The sequence below is a fragment of the Gouania willdenowi genome, chromosome 9, assembly GCF_900634775.1.
Source record: "Gouania willdenowi chromosome 9, fGouWil2.1, whole genome shotgun sequence".
Classification (NCBI taxonomy): domain Eukaryota; kingdom Metazoa; phylum Chordata; class Actinopteri; order Blenniiformes; family Gobiesocidae; genus Gouania; species Gouania willdenowi.
In genome coordinates this window covers 38,624,912-38,637,630 of record NC_041052.1, presented here as the reverse complement: position 1 = coordinate 38,637,630, position 12,719 = coordinate 38,624,912, and the positions used below count along the sequence as shown (strand labels likewise).

Genomic DNA, 12,719 nt, shown 5'->3' with positions numbered 1-12,719 from the left:
TTTATGCCTGATTTCCTTTTATAATTTCCATTTTAAATATGAGCAGTGAAGCTATTTTACAGTAGGCTAACTGTCTCTTATGAAGTAAATACTCACAGCTTTGGATGTGAGACTTTTTTTTCATGATGTATCCAACTATTGCATTGCAGCATTAAATATCTATGGTTTCTAATGATGTACTGTGGCTACACATTAACACACTACTACACACACTACTCTATCTACATTCAATATACAAACAATGTCTTAGTGTGGCGTTTGATGAATGTTTTATAGAAACTATGTAAGTAAAGTGAACAGCACCCACAACACCAAACACAGAATACTCAGTTCTCATGGTGCCATACACAGTCCTGTTGACTAATATTATTAGTATTATATTTTTGATCATCTGTTGACCCCCCCTTTTAATTTCGACATTTATCATTCATAAAATATTGAAAGGTTTCTACATTAAACTGGCTTCTTCTCTCAAGCAAATGAGATCATTTTAAAATGTATTATTCATTTAGTATTTATTTATTTACATGTTCTATATATTTTAAATTAATTTATTTATATTCATGCTTATTTCTAATTTTTTTATATATATGTTTTAATTAAATAATTAATTTCTTTTTGTTTTTTCATTTTAATTTTCTATAGATTTTTTCAAAAATATTAATTTGATGGATTATATATTTACATTTATTTATAAACGTAGTTATTTATTTCTATTATTGTTTACTTATATCTATTTTCTATATTTGTTTTTTTGAAATTATTCAATGTACTTATTTCTTCGGTGCTGTTTTTTTTTTATATTTATATATATATTTCTGCAATTAATTATTTTATTTTATTACTATTTTTTTATTTTATACCTATATATTTTTACATTTATTGATTTATTTTCTGGCTTATTTACTTATTTAATTTTTTGTTTATTCCTTAAATGTATGTATAAATTATTTTACTTATTTATATATTAAAAGTTATTATTTTTATCTATTTCCCTACACGCGCTGAAATGAGCGGTGCGTGGTGACGTCACTAGCCCGTGCACGAATGGAAACATGGCGGCCGCCCTGGAGCTGAGGTGCTGGGGAGGAGACTGGGGCTTGCCCTCCGTCCACTCCGAGTCCTTGGTAGTCCTGGTAAGAGTCTCTGCCGGTCCGCATGCAGTGTTGTCTGCGGTCGCTTCTGGTCCTGCTCCGTTCAGGTTTCTGTAGGCGGTCTGGAACGCACGTAAAAGGCCGTCGTGCGTGCGTGTGTGTGTGCGCGCGCGTACGTGCAGTCCTTGGTTTGTCCTGCAGTTCCGGGTCTGGTTCTGGTTCTGGTTCTAACTCTGAGCTGATGGAGGAAAAAAAGCACATCTACTGACATTTGTCTGTAATTGTTCACTGTTCTGACCACAAGGAGGCGCCGTCACAATGTTTCCATTTTAAAGATAAAATAAGGCAGCGGTAGGGCTGGGCGATTTTGCCTAAAAAAAATCTCCGATTTTTTAAATAGAATTTAGAATTTCGATTCGATTTTTTTTCTTTTAATGCACTTAAAAATGACTGCAGAAATCAGATATATTGTCAAAAGTGCAACTTTATTGTCCGAATTTAGATATTCAATTATGCAATACACTATTAAAGGTGCTGTGAGGTGTTACGCAAGAGAATATTTCAGCAGCTGACTGAAGTTAAATGGAAGATCAACAATCAGCAATAATCAAAATTTAATTGATAATTGTTAGAAATCATAAATTGGTTTGTAATTGAATTGAGACTTCAATAATCTGAATTGAATCAGGAAATTAGGCTGATTAATCACCCCTGATAATACATAATATATATATATATATATATATATTAAATATAACTTTATGTTATGTTGAATTATTTAGTTTTTTAATATATTTTTTTTACTGCTCTTTGAATATTTTTGCTGTAGTTGTTTTTTAAGCTTTTTGTAATAGAAAAAAAAACTTGCTGCTCACCACAATGTGTTAAAATTCTGGCTGTGCTTGTCATTAAAAACAAAACATGAAGTAATAATAATCATGATCAGTCTCTGTGTCGTGGGAGTTTGGTTTGTGAGCTACAATTGATTTGTTTTATTGCACTAATTATTATGTCTGGAAACCTAACGTTTGCTTTCATTCAAAGTCTAAAGTGATTTATTTTGTTCCTTCCAGGCTTACAGCAAGTTTTCAGGAGCTAAATTGACAGTTTGTCCCATAGACTGGACATGGAAAACAATAACAGGTAAGCTTTGGTTCACGTCTGTGCTGGAGATGAACAGTTATTTTTGTATTCATCCTGTCACAGCTGCTAACGCAGGATAATCTCTCCATGCTCGGGTACTTGTTCCTCAAATAAATAGAAATTAGATGGTTTTTTTAAGGCAGACATTGGCATTGTGGGGTCCCCAAACCAACAGCACAAAATGACTCCAAAAACACATAAAAGGACAGAAAAATAGATATTTCTAAAAAAAAAAAAAAAATACACAAATTGATGCTAAACACACACAAAATGAATCTATAAACACACCAAAGGACAGACAAATGAACAAAACAACAAAAATACACAAAATCACCCAAACGTACACTGAATTACTTCTAAAATACACTAAAGGACAGAAAAATTAGCAAAACAACAATAATTCACAAAATGAAGCTAAAAATACTCAAAATATCAAGAAATACTGAACACTAAATGATTCTAAAAACACGTGAAACCATGCTAAAAATACACAAAATGACCCAAAAATACACCAAAGGACAAAATTTCCTCTGAAACTCACTAAAGTACAGAAAAATGAACAAAAATACACAAATAGACTCCAAGAATACGCAAAATGAATCTAAAAATATTCAAAATAACGCACCAGAAGACCTTAAAAATACACAAAAGGACCCAGAAATACACAGAATGACTTTAAAAACACATGAAACGACTCCAAAAACACACAATGACTGGAAAAAAAAATACCACAAAAGGAATTAAAAAGTACACAGAAGTGCTTCAAAAACACACAAAACAACAAAATCCCACAAACCCGTTGTTGTTTCCTGTACTAATGCTCAGATTGGTCTTTATTCTGCCGACATGAATGTTGATCATGTGACCCTCAGATTAGATACAATCACATGTTTGTGGCGTTTAACGTAGCCGCCTCCTTCTTCTTCTGTTCTTCTGACGTTTGTTCCCAGCGAGCGTCCCAGAGCTGCTCTGTGGAGACGCCGTGGTTCAAGAACCTGCACAGATTCTCCACTTCCTGAGAAAACAGGTGAGGGTTTCCTGTTTCACAGTCACCAGTGGACCAAACAGTGGATTCACAGTGACTTTGTGTCTCAGAGGTTTAATGCTGACTATGAGCTGACAGCCAGACAGGGAGCAGACACCATGGCCTACATCGCCCTGCTGGAGGAGAAGCTGCGCCCGGCTCTGGTAAAGCCCCTCCTCCACTTCTGATGATTGATGATGATGATGAACGTTCTGCCCACTGTCTGTGTGACGTCCCTATCCTGCAGCTGCACACATTTTGGGTAGATGCAGAAAACTACAGCAACCTGACGCGACCGTGGTTTGCTTCACGATCTCCGTTCCCGCTCAACTTCGTGGTCCCGAGTCGCCAGGCCAGCGCCGCACTGTCCCGGATCCTGGTGACCAAAGGAGAGGCGCCGCTACACAGGATCAGTGAGGTGGAAGGAAAGGTGGGGAAGAGTTTGTCTGTGAGGATTCAAGAGCTTCACAACAGACTGTTAATGTGTGTGTGTGTGTGTGTGTCTCAGATCTACAGCGACGCCAAGGAGTGCCTGAACCTGCTCTCCTACAGACTGGGAAAGACCAAGTACTTTTTTGGAAACTCGTGAGTCCTCCTCCTGGCTTTTTAGTTTGCTTTTAACAATGGGAGCTAATATTCAGGTACTTTATTTTTCAATCAATTATAAATTTAACAACGTTGAGGATACTGCTTTGACTGGACTATTATTTTGAAAAGCACTTTGAGCTAACGGCTTTCCTAACTCGTCTTTAAATCGCACAAAGTCTCAGCTTAAGAAGAAATGGTCTCAACTATAAACGTACAAGCTTAAGTGTGTATGATGTACATGGAGCAGACATGGGCATGTAGTGGCACCAACTGCACAAAAAGAAAACACACAAAATAACAACAAAAACACATAAATTGACATCAAAAGTACACAAAATGACTCAGGAAAAACACAAAATGACATCAAAAACACACACAATGACATCACAAACACATAAAATGACAACGAAAATACACAAAGGGCTTATACTACGAAGCTAGATAATGATATCCGGGATTTTTCTCCGTTAGCGGGCTTCACCTAAGTTAAACGAGTTGATTTCAGCCTGGCAACGTGCGCGCTCCTGTGACAGAGGAGGAGATTACAGCGTCAGACCAATCACAATCACTGAGAAACTGTGGAGAGCAATTTACGTCACAATTGAGAAATAATTCTTTAAAAATATGAATAAGAATCAAAATCAATAATTCAGACCAAAAACAACACTGTTGCTGATGAGTGCTAATGCTTAAATTGGTGAGATTATAAACGAGAATAAACAGACTTTCTTTTACCTTGTCCGTGGCTCTGATGATGCGTTCATACATATCAGAATAAATCATAAGGTGGAATATATTTATATTTTATATTATCTTCAGGACTGAGGCTCTTTGCATCACCCCAGCGTACATGAATGAATGAATGAATTAATTTCTTATTTTACTTTATCAGTCCATCAGATAAAAATCTTTCTGTGTCCTATAGGATGTCGTCGGGGAAATGAAAGGATTGCATTGATGTCTAAATATTCTCTCCACACAGTGACGTGTTCACACAATGATCCTCCTTTTATTGGACAGGTCGCTTTCTAAGAGATCTGATTGGTCAGGAGGCGGGACTTTAGTATTTGCTCAAATCTTAGTCAGAACAAAACCTGGTCCCGACCAGTTTAGTCATTCACCCTAAGTTTCCATGGTGATTTAGCTCCGTAAGACATCCAGCTTTGTAGGACAGCACACAGCGATTAAATCCCGGAAGTTAGCGCGATAAGAGGAAATCTAGCTTCATAGCATAGGCCAAAAATGACAACTGAAATACACAAAATTAGTTCAAAAACACATTAAAGAGCATCGAAAACACACTAAATGACACAAAATCAGTCCAAAAATAGATAAAAACACACAAGTGGCGAAAAACAGAAAGTGACAAAAACCCAACATACACTAAAATGACTAAAATTAAACACAAAACAGCAAAATCCCACAAAGCCTTTGTTGTTTCCTCTGTTAATGTTCAGATTGGTCTTTATTCTAATGCTGACATGAATGTTGATCATGTGAAAGTTGCCCAACTCTGATGTGTCTGAAGCTCTGAATGTTCCTTTCCTGTGTGTGTGTGTGCGTGTGTGTGTGTCTGCGTGCGTGCGAAGGCCAAGCAGTCTGGATGCCTTCGTCTTTGGCTTCCTGGCGCCGTTGTTTAAAGCCACACTTCCCAGCAGCACGCTGCAGAGCCATCTGAAGCAGCTGGACAACCTCACACACTTCTGTGACAACATCCTGGCAGTTTACTTCAGCGCTCAGAACCCAAGTACGACTTCTTTGTATCCCTCCACGAGAACACAGAACTAGAGCCTCCCATTTACCATGATTGCAGAAAACACAGGTTTCTATTTCTCTCTGTCGCTCTTTATTTAAAATCAGGAATGAAAAGGCTTCACATGCATGTTTTAGGACAATATCACACACTACTTTTCACCAGAAAACAGGTGATTGGATGTCTAGAAAGTGGAACAGATGGACAAATTGTTACAAGTTTGGCCGAAAGTCTTTGAAACGTACTTCAATTCAATCCAATCCAAATACATATTTATATATAAAATTTGTGCTGCGTTTGGTTGCTCTAAAAAAAGCAAATGTAACCCTCTTGTTTACCAAAAGAGGAGAAAAACAGTTGACGAGATTTCAAACTCTGCAGTTTGGTAGTAGACAATGAAGCAGAGAAGAAGAGCTCTCCTAAGGGACCTTTACTCTCCCTTAAACAGTGCACAGCTGACGCTCTGATGGCTGATGTTAGTGAGTAAATCATGAACAAACAAACCCTGAGAATAGCAGTGCTTTTCAACTTCAGCCATCAGATCTGTAAATCATGGTAAGGGCCCCTAGGAGAGCTCTTCTTCTCTGCTTTATTGGAACTGTCACCCCCTGTGGTCACAGATTTTTTTTGGGTCACAACTGTTTTTATCCTCTTTCGGTAAACAAAAGAGGTTTACATTGACATTTTTAACTTTAACCTGTTTTTGTTAGAGCAACCAAAAGCAGCACAAATTGTCATTTTGATTGAAAAAGCTACTAAATGATCTAAAAATCACTCCAGTAGAAAACAATGGAATGTTTACAGGCAGTGGGGCCGTATGACATCATCGATCACGTGATTTCAAGATGACGGAATACAAGCTCTTAAACTGTAAGTAGCCCCATTTTTAAAAGCTAATTAAATGAATATGGTGCATAATAATGCGTTTTGTTAGGCATTAGTACATTTCAAAGATTTTCGGCCAAATTTGTAAAAACAGTGGAGAATCCCTTTAATGCAAACCGTGAGGGTGATTTTGTTCCAGTTGGCGGTAATTATATCACACATTTCCATGGGATTTTTCCTGTTAAACGGGAAGCTGGGGGTTAGCAGTGTGGCTATCGGACATGCTAAGCTCTTGCGATGTGATTTCAGCATAACCCTTATGGTGGATATTTGAGGCTTTCTTTTTAACAAAGCTTCCATTACAAATTCTCTGTCTAACACCAGCGTCTCTTCCTGTCTGCGTTTTCTGCTTTACTACTTCCTGTTTAACGGCCTAACGCTGCTCCTGTCTCACCGTGTTCTTCCTCCCTCACTCGTTCGCTCTCCAGGTCTTCCTCCGCCTGTTCAGGAAACCATGGACGCCAACCTGCAGAAACTAACTCAGCTTGTAAACAAAGAGTCCAACCTAATAGAAAAGGTGCTTCTGCTTCGTGTTTGTCCTCCAAGCCGCTTTTTTCAGTTTCGTCTCTATAGACTCGTGTGGAGTTGAAGCATATGTTCTCAATCTGCTGTGTTGTCTTTTTTGCAGATGGACGACAACCTGCGCGGCAGCCCTCAGCACAAAACCCACAGAGCTGAGAGCAGAGCCAGAGTTTCCACAGTGACTGACTGAAGCTTGATTTCAAACCAAAATGACTTTAAAATAACCATATAACTAAAACTATATAACTAAGATCTATTGACTAAAGGAAAGATAAGCATATTATTTATTTTTACAGGAAATGGTGATGAAATGGTCATGAAAGCTGAGTAAAAGTGTGTGGATGAGTGTGACTACAGGAAGTGGCGCTCGATGAGGGACACAGGAAGTGCAACGAAAGCCAAAGCAAATGAGAAGTCCAGCAGGGAAAGACAAGGCTTTATTTTATAGACATACGCTCTCTATGCACCGTCTGATTCTCCATCCAATGATAACATCCTAAGTTATCCCATGAATTCCTAACGAACGCCTTAAATGTGTACACGATACAGCGTTCATAGTTGGACTCTAAAGGGCCTTACGCGTGCTTTCACCTTATTTATTCATGTTGTGTGCAGAAATATTTTGTTAGAAGACGAGAAATTATGTGATATATCAACAAGCACTTTTTAAATCTAGTAACGTTCACCTGCCTACTTTGTGTTTGGTTACAGTGTGCCTTCATAGCTGACCTCACTGTGTCCTTTGTTTGGTTTCATGCGTGTCAAAAAGAATCATTCATATTCTGTCTGTTGTAAAACAAATGATCTTTGTTGCCTTTTTCCCTTATTTATTAAAACTCTGTCAAATCTTTTTTGTTGCCTGTTTAAAATATCTCACTGCTTAAATATCACTGCTCTTCCTTCATATCGTTTTTTTTTTTTTTTTTTTTGGACATTTTCTGTAAATCTAAAACATGGTTGGATGAATAATCCAGTAATCTGTTTCCAGCCGTATTGGGCAGTTACGCGTTACTGTAATGGTGTAAGTTTCTGTTGTAGCGAATACTCAGTTACTGTATGTCCATGATGCGTTACTGCATTATTTTTATGTAGTAAACTACGGTACTTCATGTTTGGCCTAGTTCTATGTCTTCCATTTCTAGACACATGTAGACATGTTGTGGATGTTTTTGTTCACCCTGAACAGTCTGAAAGGCTGCTGCAGGTGGGCTTTGCTACTGTGAGGTAGCTGATGGTGGCAGAACTGGTTCACGTTAACCTGTAGCTGTTCTATTGGTCCTCTGCTCTTTGGCTCCATCTTTCATGAGCTTTCGTTTGCTACAGCTAAGCAAAATAGTTGAACCAGGTGAAGACAGTGGGAAAGTGAGGACAGGAAACGTTCTATTTAGTGGGGCACAGTTTAAATCTCAGCCAGGGTCTGCAACCTGCGGCTCTGGAGCCTCATGTGGCTCTTTGACTTTTTTGCAATGGCTCCCTATAGCTTGCAAAAATATTGAAATAAATTATTTTCTTACAGAGGGTATTAATGAGTAATGATTTTGACACCAAATAAAATCACCATATAACAATTTGTTAACCTAAAAATAAATCAATGACTCAGCTGCTTTCCTACTTCACCTGTGGCTAACCTTAAGTTTTAAATCCCTGGTAGGAAAACTAAACCAACAAAAACACTATTCTGGAAGAAAATATACATTTTAATTGTGTAAGGACATATTCATTTAACTGCCAACGTGGCTGCTAAATATGCATGCTTGATATGTGTCAAATTAGCAATTAGCATGTGTTGACTGACATTGTGTTATCAAATTCAAAGTTTTTTTGTGTAAGTCTTCAAATATTCTTTAAATAACATTATCAGATATCATTTTAACTGTATAGAATTTAATACACTGTATTGTCTTCATTAAAAAGATATTTTTTTGGCTTCAGGAGGATTTTAATCCAGGTGAGATGACGCAAAATGGCTCTTTTGAGAGTAAAGGTTCACTTCTGGAAGAAAGCATGAAAATTTGTTCATGGGTGTTTTTGAATATGCTAAATCTATTTTTAATGGGAGCCACGCTGACAAACCAGTGGTTCCCACTCAAAATCGAGACACCAAAGATAATCGCCATCCATATTTCTAATTTGGATATTTTCTCATAACTTTAATTCTATTTGACATAGAACTATATGATCTCAAAATACCGTAAATTGTGCTAAGAGCAAGATCCAAGATGGCCGAAATTCATAATGCGAATTTAGATCTTACCATAACTTCGGGTCTGTTAGATGTAGAAACACAGGCGTTACTATCGACTGTGCAATAGGTGCAGTGCACCAGGGCCCAGGTGCCTTAAGGGGCCCATCAAGGAAAGAATAATAAAAAAAAAAACAGCAGAACTCTCAAGAAGCACCATCCCTATGGTTGCCGTATCAATATTCAATATTCCAATTCTATCCGTATGCAGCGCCCATATTTTGGCCAGTTTAGGTCACGTGATACGTCAGTCATTGGCCAGGTTAGGTCTCATGACTAAGACTAAACCATACCCTAAACTTAAAAATTGTTGCGATATTGGGTTATAACTTAACCCTAAGACAATACGTACTTTGTGTTTCGGTTACTGTACCAATTGCACCGGGGGTTGTCCATGTGGCAACCGTACAAATAGACACTTTCTTTTGTGAATAGAATAGCTTGGGTCTCATTGGTAAGGTAACGCTTAGTGGCTGGTACGGGAGGGGGAAATTACAATTTATCCAATCATCTTGACACCTGTGAGTCACGACGACTCATTCAACATGGAAAAAAAAAGCGGTGCGCAAAAGAGGAAGGAAAGAAACAAATAGGATGAGAGTAAAGCTGAAATGACCAAGTTAGACAAGTTCTTTACTCAAACCCAGGCGGCCACAGTTAGCATCCCGCCGGAGGCTCACGGTAACTTGACAGTTAGCTCCACAGAAGTGCACGGGCAACATCATCGTCACTACCGCCGCGTCTCGCTTCTCCAAGCGCCCAGAAGGAGAGAGATGGAATTGGTGACTTTTCTGCTTGAACGTTTATTACTGCTGCTTGATTTACATTGTTTGATTTGTAATTGTTATACTAGAACTCTGTAGTGCATGTGCTGTTCATGTGCGCGCAGCAGTGAGCTGCTGTAAGTGACACTGTGTTGTTGCTGCTGTTGCTGAGGTGTGTGCACATTGAGAGAGAGAAGCGCTGCAGTAATATGCTTTTAACAGTGCATGTTGTATTACTGTAATGTTGCTGTCGGACTAACGTTAGCTTGTTTGCTCCTCTGAGGGAGGGACTTTGGAATGTTTGGAGGCAGAGCAAGAGAGCAGCGGGGAGGTAGGGGGAGAGAGGGATCTGAAAGTTGCAGACTGCACCTTTAACACAAAATGCTTGAGTTGTTTGACTTGGACGTGTAAATACAAAGTTTTAACTAAAAAAAGTAAACTTCTTTATTGGAATTGTTCTGTCTTCTATTTCTAGACACACGTAGACATGATGTGGACGGGTTTGTTCACCGTGAACCAAACGAGGCCTCATGGCAGTGCCTAGTGTGAGTGCTGAGACGCATTGCTACACACAGAGATATTCTCACTATTTCACTTTTATAGAGGACAAAGATTAGAAGATTGTGGTTAAATGTGAGCTAAAAGCTCCAATCTACTGCCAGAAACTAATTTTAAATTCTGAGGATTTAAAATCATCAATCAGATCATATTAAATCTGCTGTGAAATGTTTGACCACCGTTAAAAGTAAAAAAAATGTCACTTCTGGGAAGGAAATACACACAATAATAATAATAATAAAAATAATAATAATAATAATGCCGTGTTTTATTTCAAGGTGGCATTTAGAGACTAGATTAAAAAAGCAGTAATGAAATACATTTTGCTCCATAAGCCCTGTCTAGTTTTCTTCTAAAATAAAAAGAGAAGATGAGAGTGTTTGTGTGCTTTGTGTTTGGATGTGAGAACAGGAAGCTCTTTTTTGTACGTGATGAACTCCTCTTTTATGTTTTGGTCAAACTGAAAGTCAAAGCCATTACCTTGCTGCTGTGTTCACATACAGGAGAGATCCAGCAGCTGTTCTCTGATGGGTTGCATGTGTGTGTCCTCCACCCAGTAATTCCACTCTTCCTTCCATTCCTCAGGCGTTTTTCCTCAGAAGTGAGGGGAGGTGTCTCACATGTAGGGAAAAGACAAGGCCTGCATGGAAAAGTGAAACGTCATTGTTATGAATGTGCTCTGGAAAACCCTGTGGATTGACGGAGAGGACATGCACTAAATACCTTCCATTAATTAGTTAACTAATAGACATCCATATCATGTTCTTGTACACACAATTTGTAACACAATAGCATGATTTAACTTTTTTTTTTCCTTAAAAATAGAACGAAATAAAAATGTGACTATCAATGATGAAAGATGTCTCCCCTATTGGAACATTATCAGCATAAACAAGCTTAGACGTTTCATGATGTCGTGTGATTTCTCTCCATATTTTCAGTCACTCTTCCAAACTAGAAACACACACTGGGTTACTGTTTTCATTTAGAAAGTAGAAAACACAAAATCAACGAGACGAACTGGTTTTAACAAAGAAATAGAATTAAAAAAAAATTATATTATGTATGATTTTTAAATAATTTATTTGTATTTTATTGCACAACATTTGAACAACAAGAGCTGTGTGGAGGAGTGGCCCAAACCTCTGTTGCAGTGTGTGCAACCCTGGTCAAAAACTACAGGAAGTTTGACCTCTGTAATTGCAAACAAAGGCTTCTGTACCAAATATTGACACTGATTTTCTCAGGTGTTCAAATACTTACGTGCAGCAAGAAAATACAAATCAATTATCTAAAAATCATACAATGTGATTTCCTTTTTATTCGGTCTCACAAAATGCACCTACAATGTAAATTTCAGACACCTCCATAATTTCTAAGTGGTAGAACTTGCAAAATTGCAGGGTGTTTAAATACTTACTGTATGTTCCTCACTGTAATCCCCCTCAGAGTCAGTATAACCCCTCAGAGTTAATATAACTCATTCTTAGAGTCATTATAATCAGCACTCTTTTTCTCTACTGTAATGTGTTTGTTGATGATTTTAAATAATTTCACTTATTTTTTTGCTGACTTTAAAGCTGATATCCGGAGTTTCTGAGAAACGTCTCAATGTCCCGCCCTAAACAGCCTCACTTCCTCCCTCTGCTGCTGCCAAACTACCAGAAGCCACGCCTCTACTTTTCTGCACGTGCATCGCAGAACATAACAAGGTTACATCGGGGCGCATTGATATAGGTCTATGGGTCAGGTAAGAGCCAAAACCATATTTACCTGTTTGCTGTTGTGACGCGGGGCCTTGTTTCCATGCATTCACTTTGATTGACAGTCTCAAAAACAGGAAGTTGAAGCCTATTGACTGGGCGCACTTGGCGTTTGTTTCCATTTGTATAGGAGTCTATAAGACGAAGGAGGGACTTATATACATCAATGTATATGAATGACCACCAGCAGTAGATCATAGTAAAGGACTGCTTTGGTTTTTTTCACATTTCAAAAGAATCATACATAAATATAGATATCTCAGAAACTCCGGATATCAGCTTTAATGATCTTATATATTTTAAGCTGTTGAATGTTTTCTGTTGCACTTTTTGATCATGTAAAGCACACTGAGTTTCCTTGTGTATGAAATGCACTATACAAA

At 38.0% G+C, this 12,719-nt stretch overlaps 1 protein-coding gene across 2 annotated transcripts; it reads left to right on the top strand.

Moving 5' to 3' along the window:
• The first annotated feature begins 1,013 nt into the window (after positions 1–1,013).
• On the top strand, positions 1,014–7,859 carry mtx3 (metaxin 3). Of its 2 annotated transcripts, XM_028458580.1 has the most exons (9): positions 1,014–1,136; positions 2,168–2,237; positions 3,188–3,264; positions 3,333–3,425; positions 3,509–3,691; positions 3,770–3,846; positions 5,439–5,596; positions 6,916–7,004; positions 7,116–7,859. In XM_028458580.1, exons 1-9 carry the CDS (start codon positions 1,056–1,058, stop codon positions 7,197–7,199), a joined length of 912 nt encoding a protein of 303 aa, XP_028314381.1. In that variant the 5' UTR covers positions 1,014–1,055; the 3' UTR covers positions 7,200–7,859. The 2 variants fall into 2 exon arrangements, with proteins under 2 accessions (XP_028314381.1, XP_028314383.1); XM_028458582.1 differs by lacking the exon at positions 6,916–7,004.
• Positions 7,860–12,719: the final 4,860 nt, after the last annotated feature.

Excerpts from the sequence above, each read along its gene's own strand:
- mtx3 (XM_028458580.1), top strand. The coding sequence starts at position 1,056 with ATGGCGGCCGCCCTGGAGCTGAGGTGCTGGGGAGGAGACTGGGGCTTG. Across the intron at positions 1,137-2,167 it reads CCGAGTCCTTGGTAGTCCTG|GCTTACAGCAAGTTTTCAGG; the intron begins GTAAGAGTCTCT and ends TGTTCCTTCCAG. Across the intron at positions 3,692-3,769 it reads TCAGTGAGGTGGAAGGAAAG|ATCTACAGCGACGCCAAGGA; the intron begins GTGGGGAAGAGT and ends TGTGTGTCTCAG.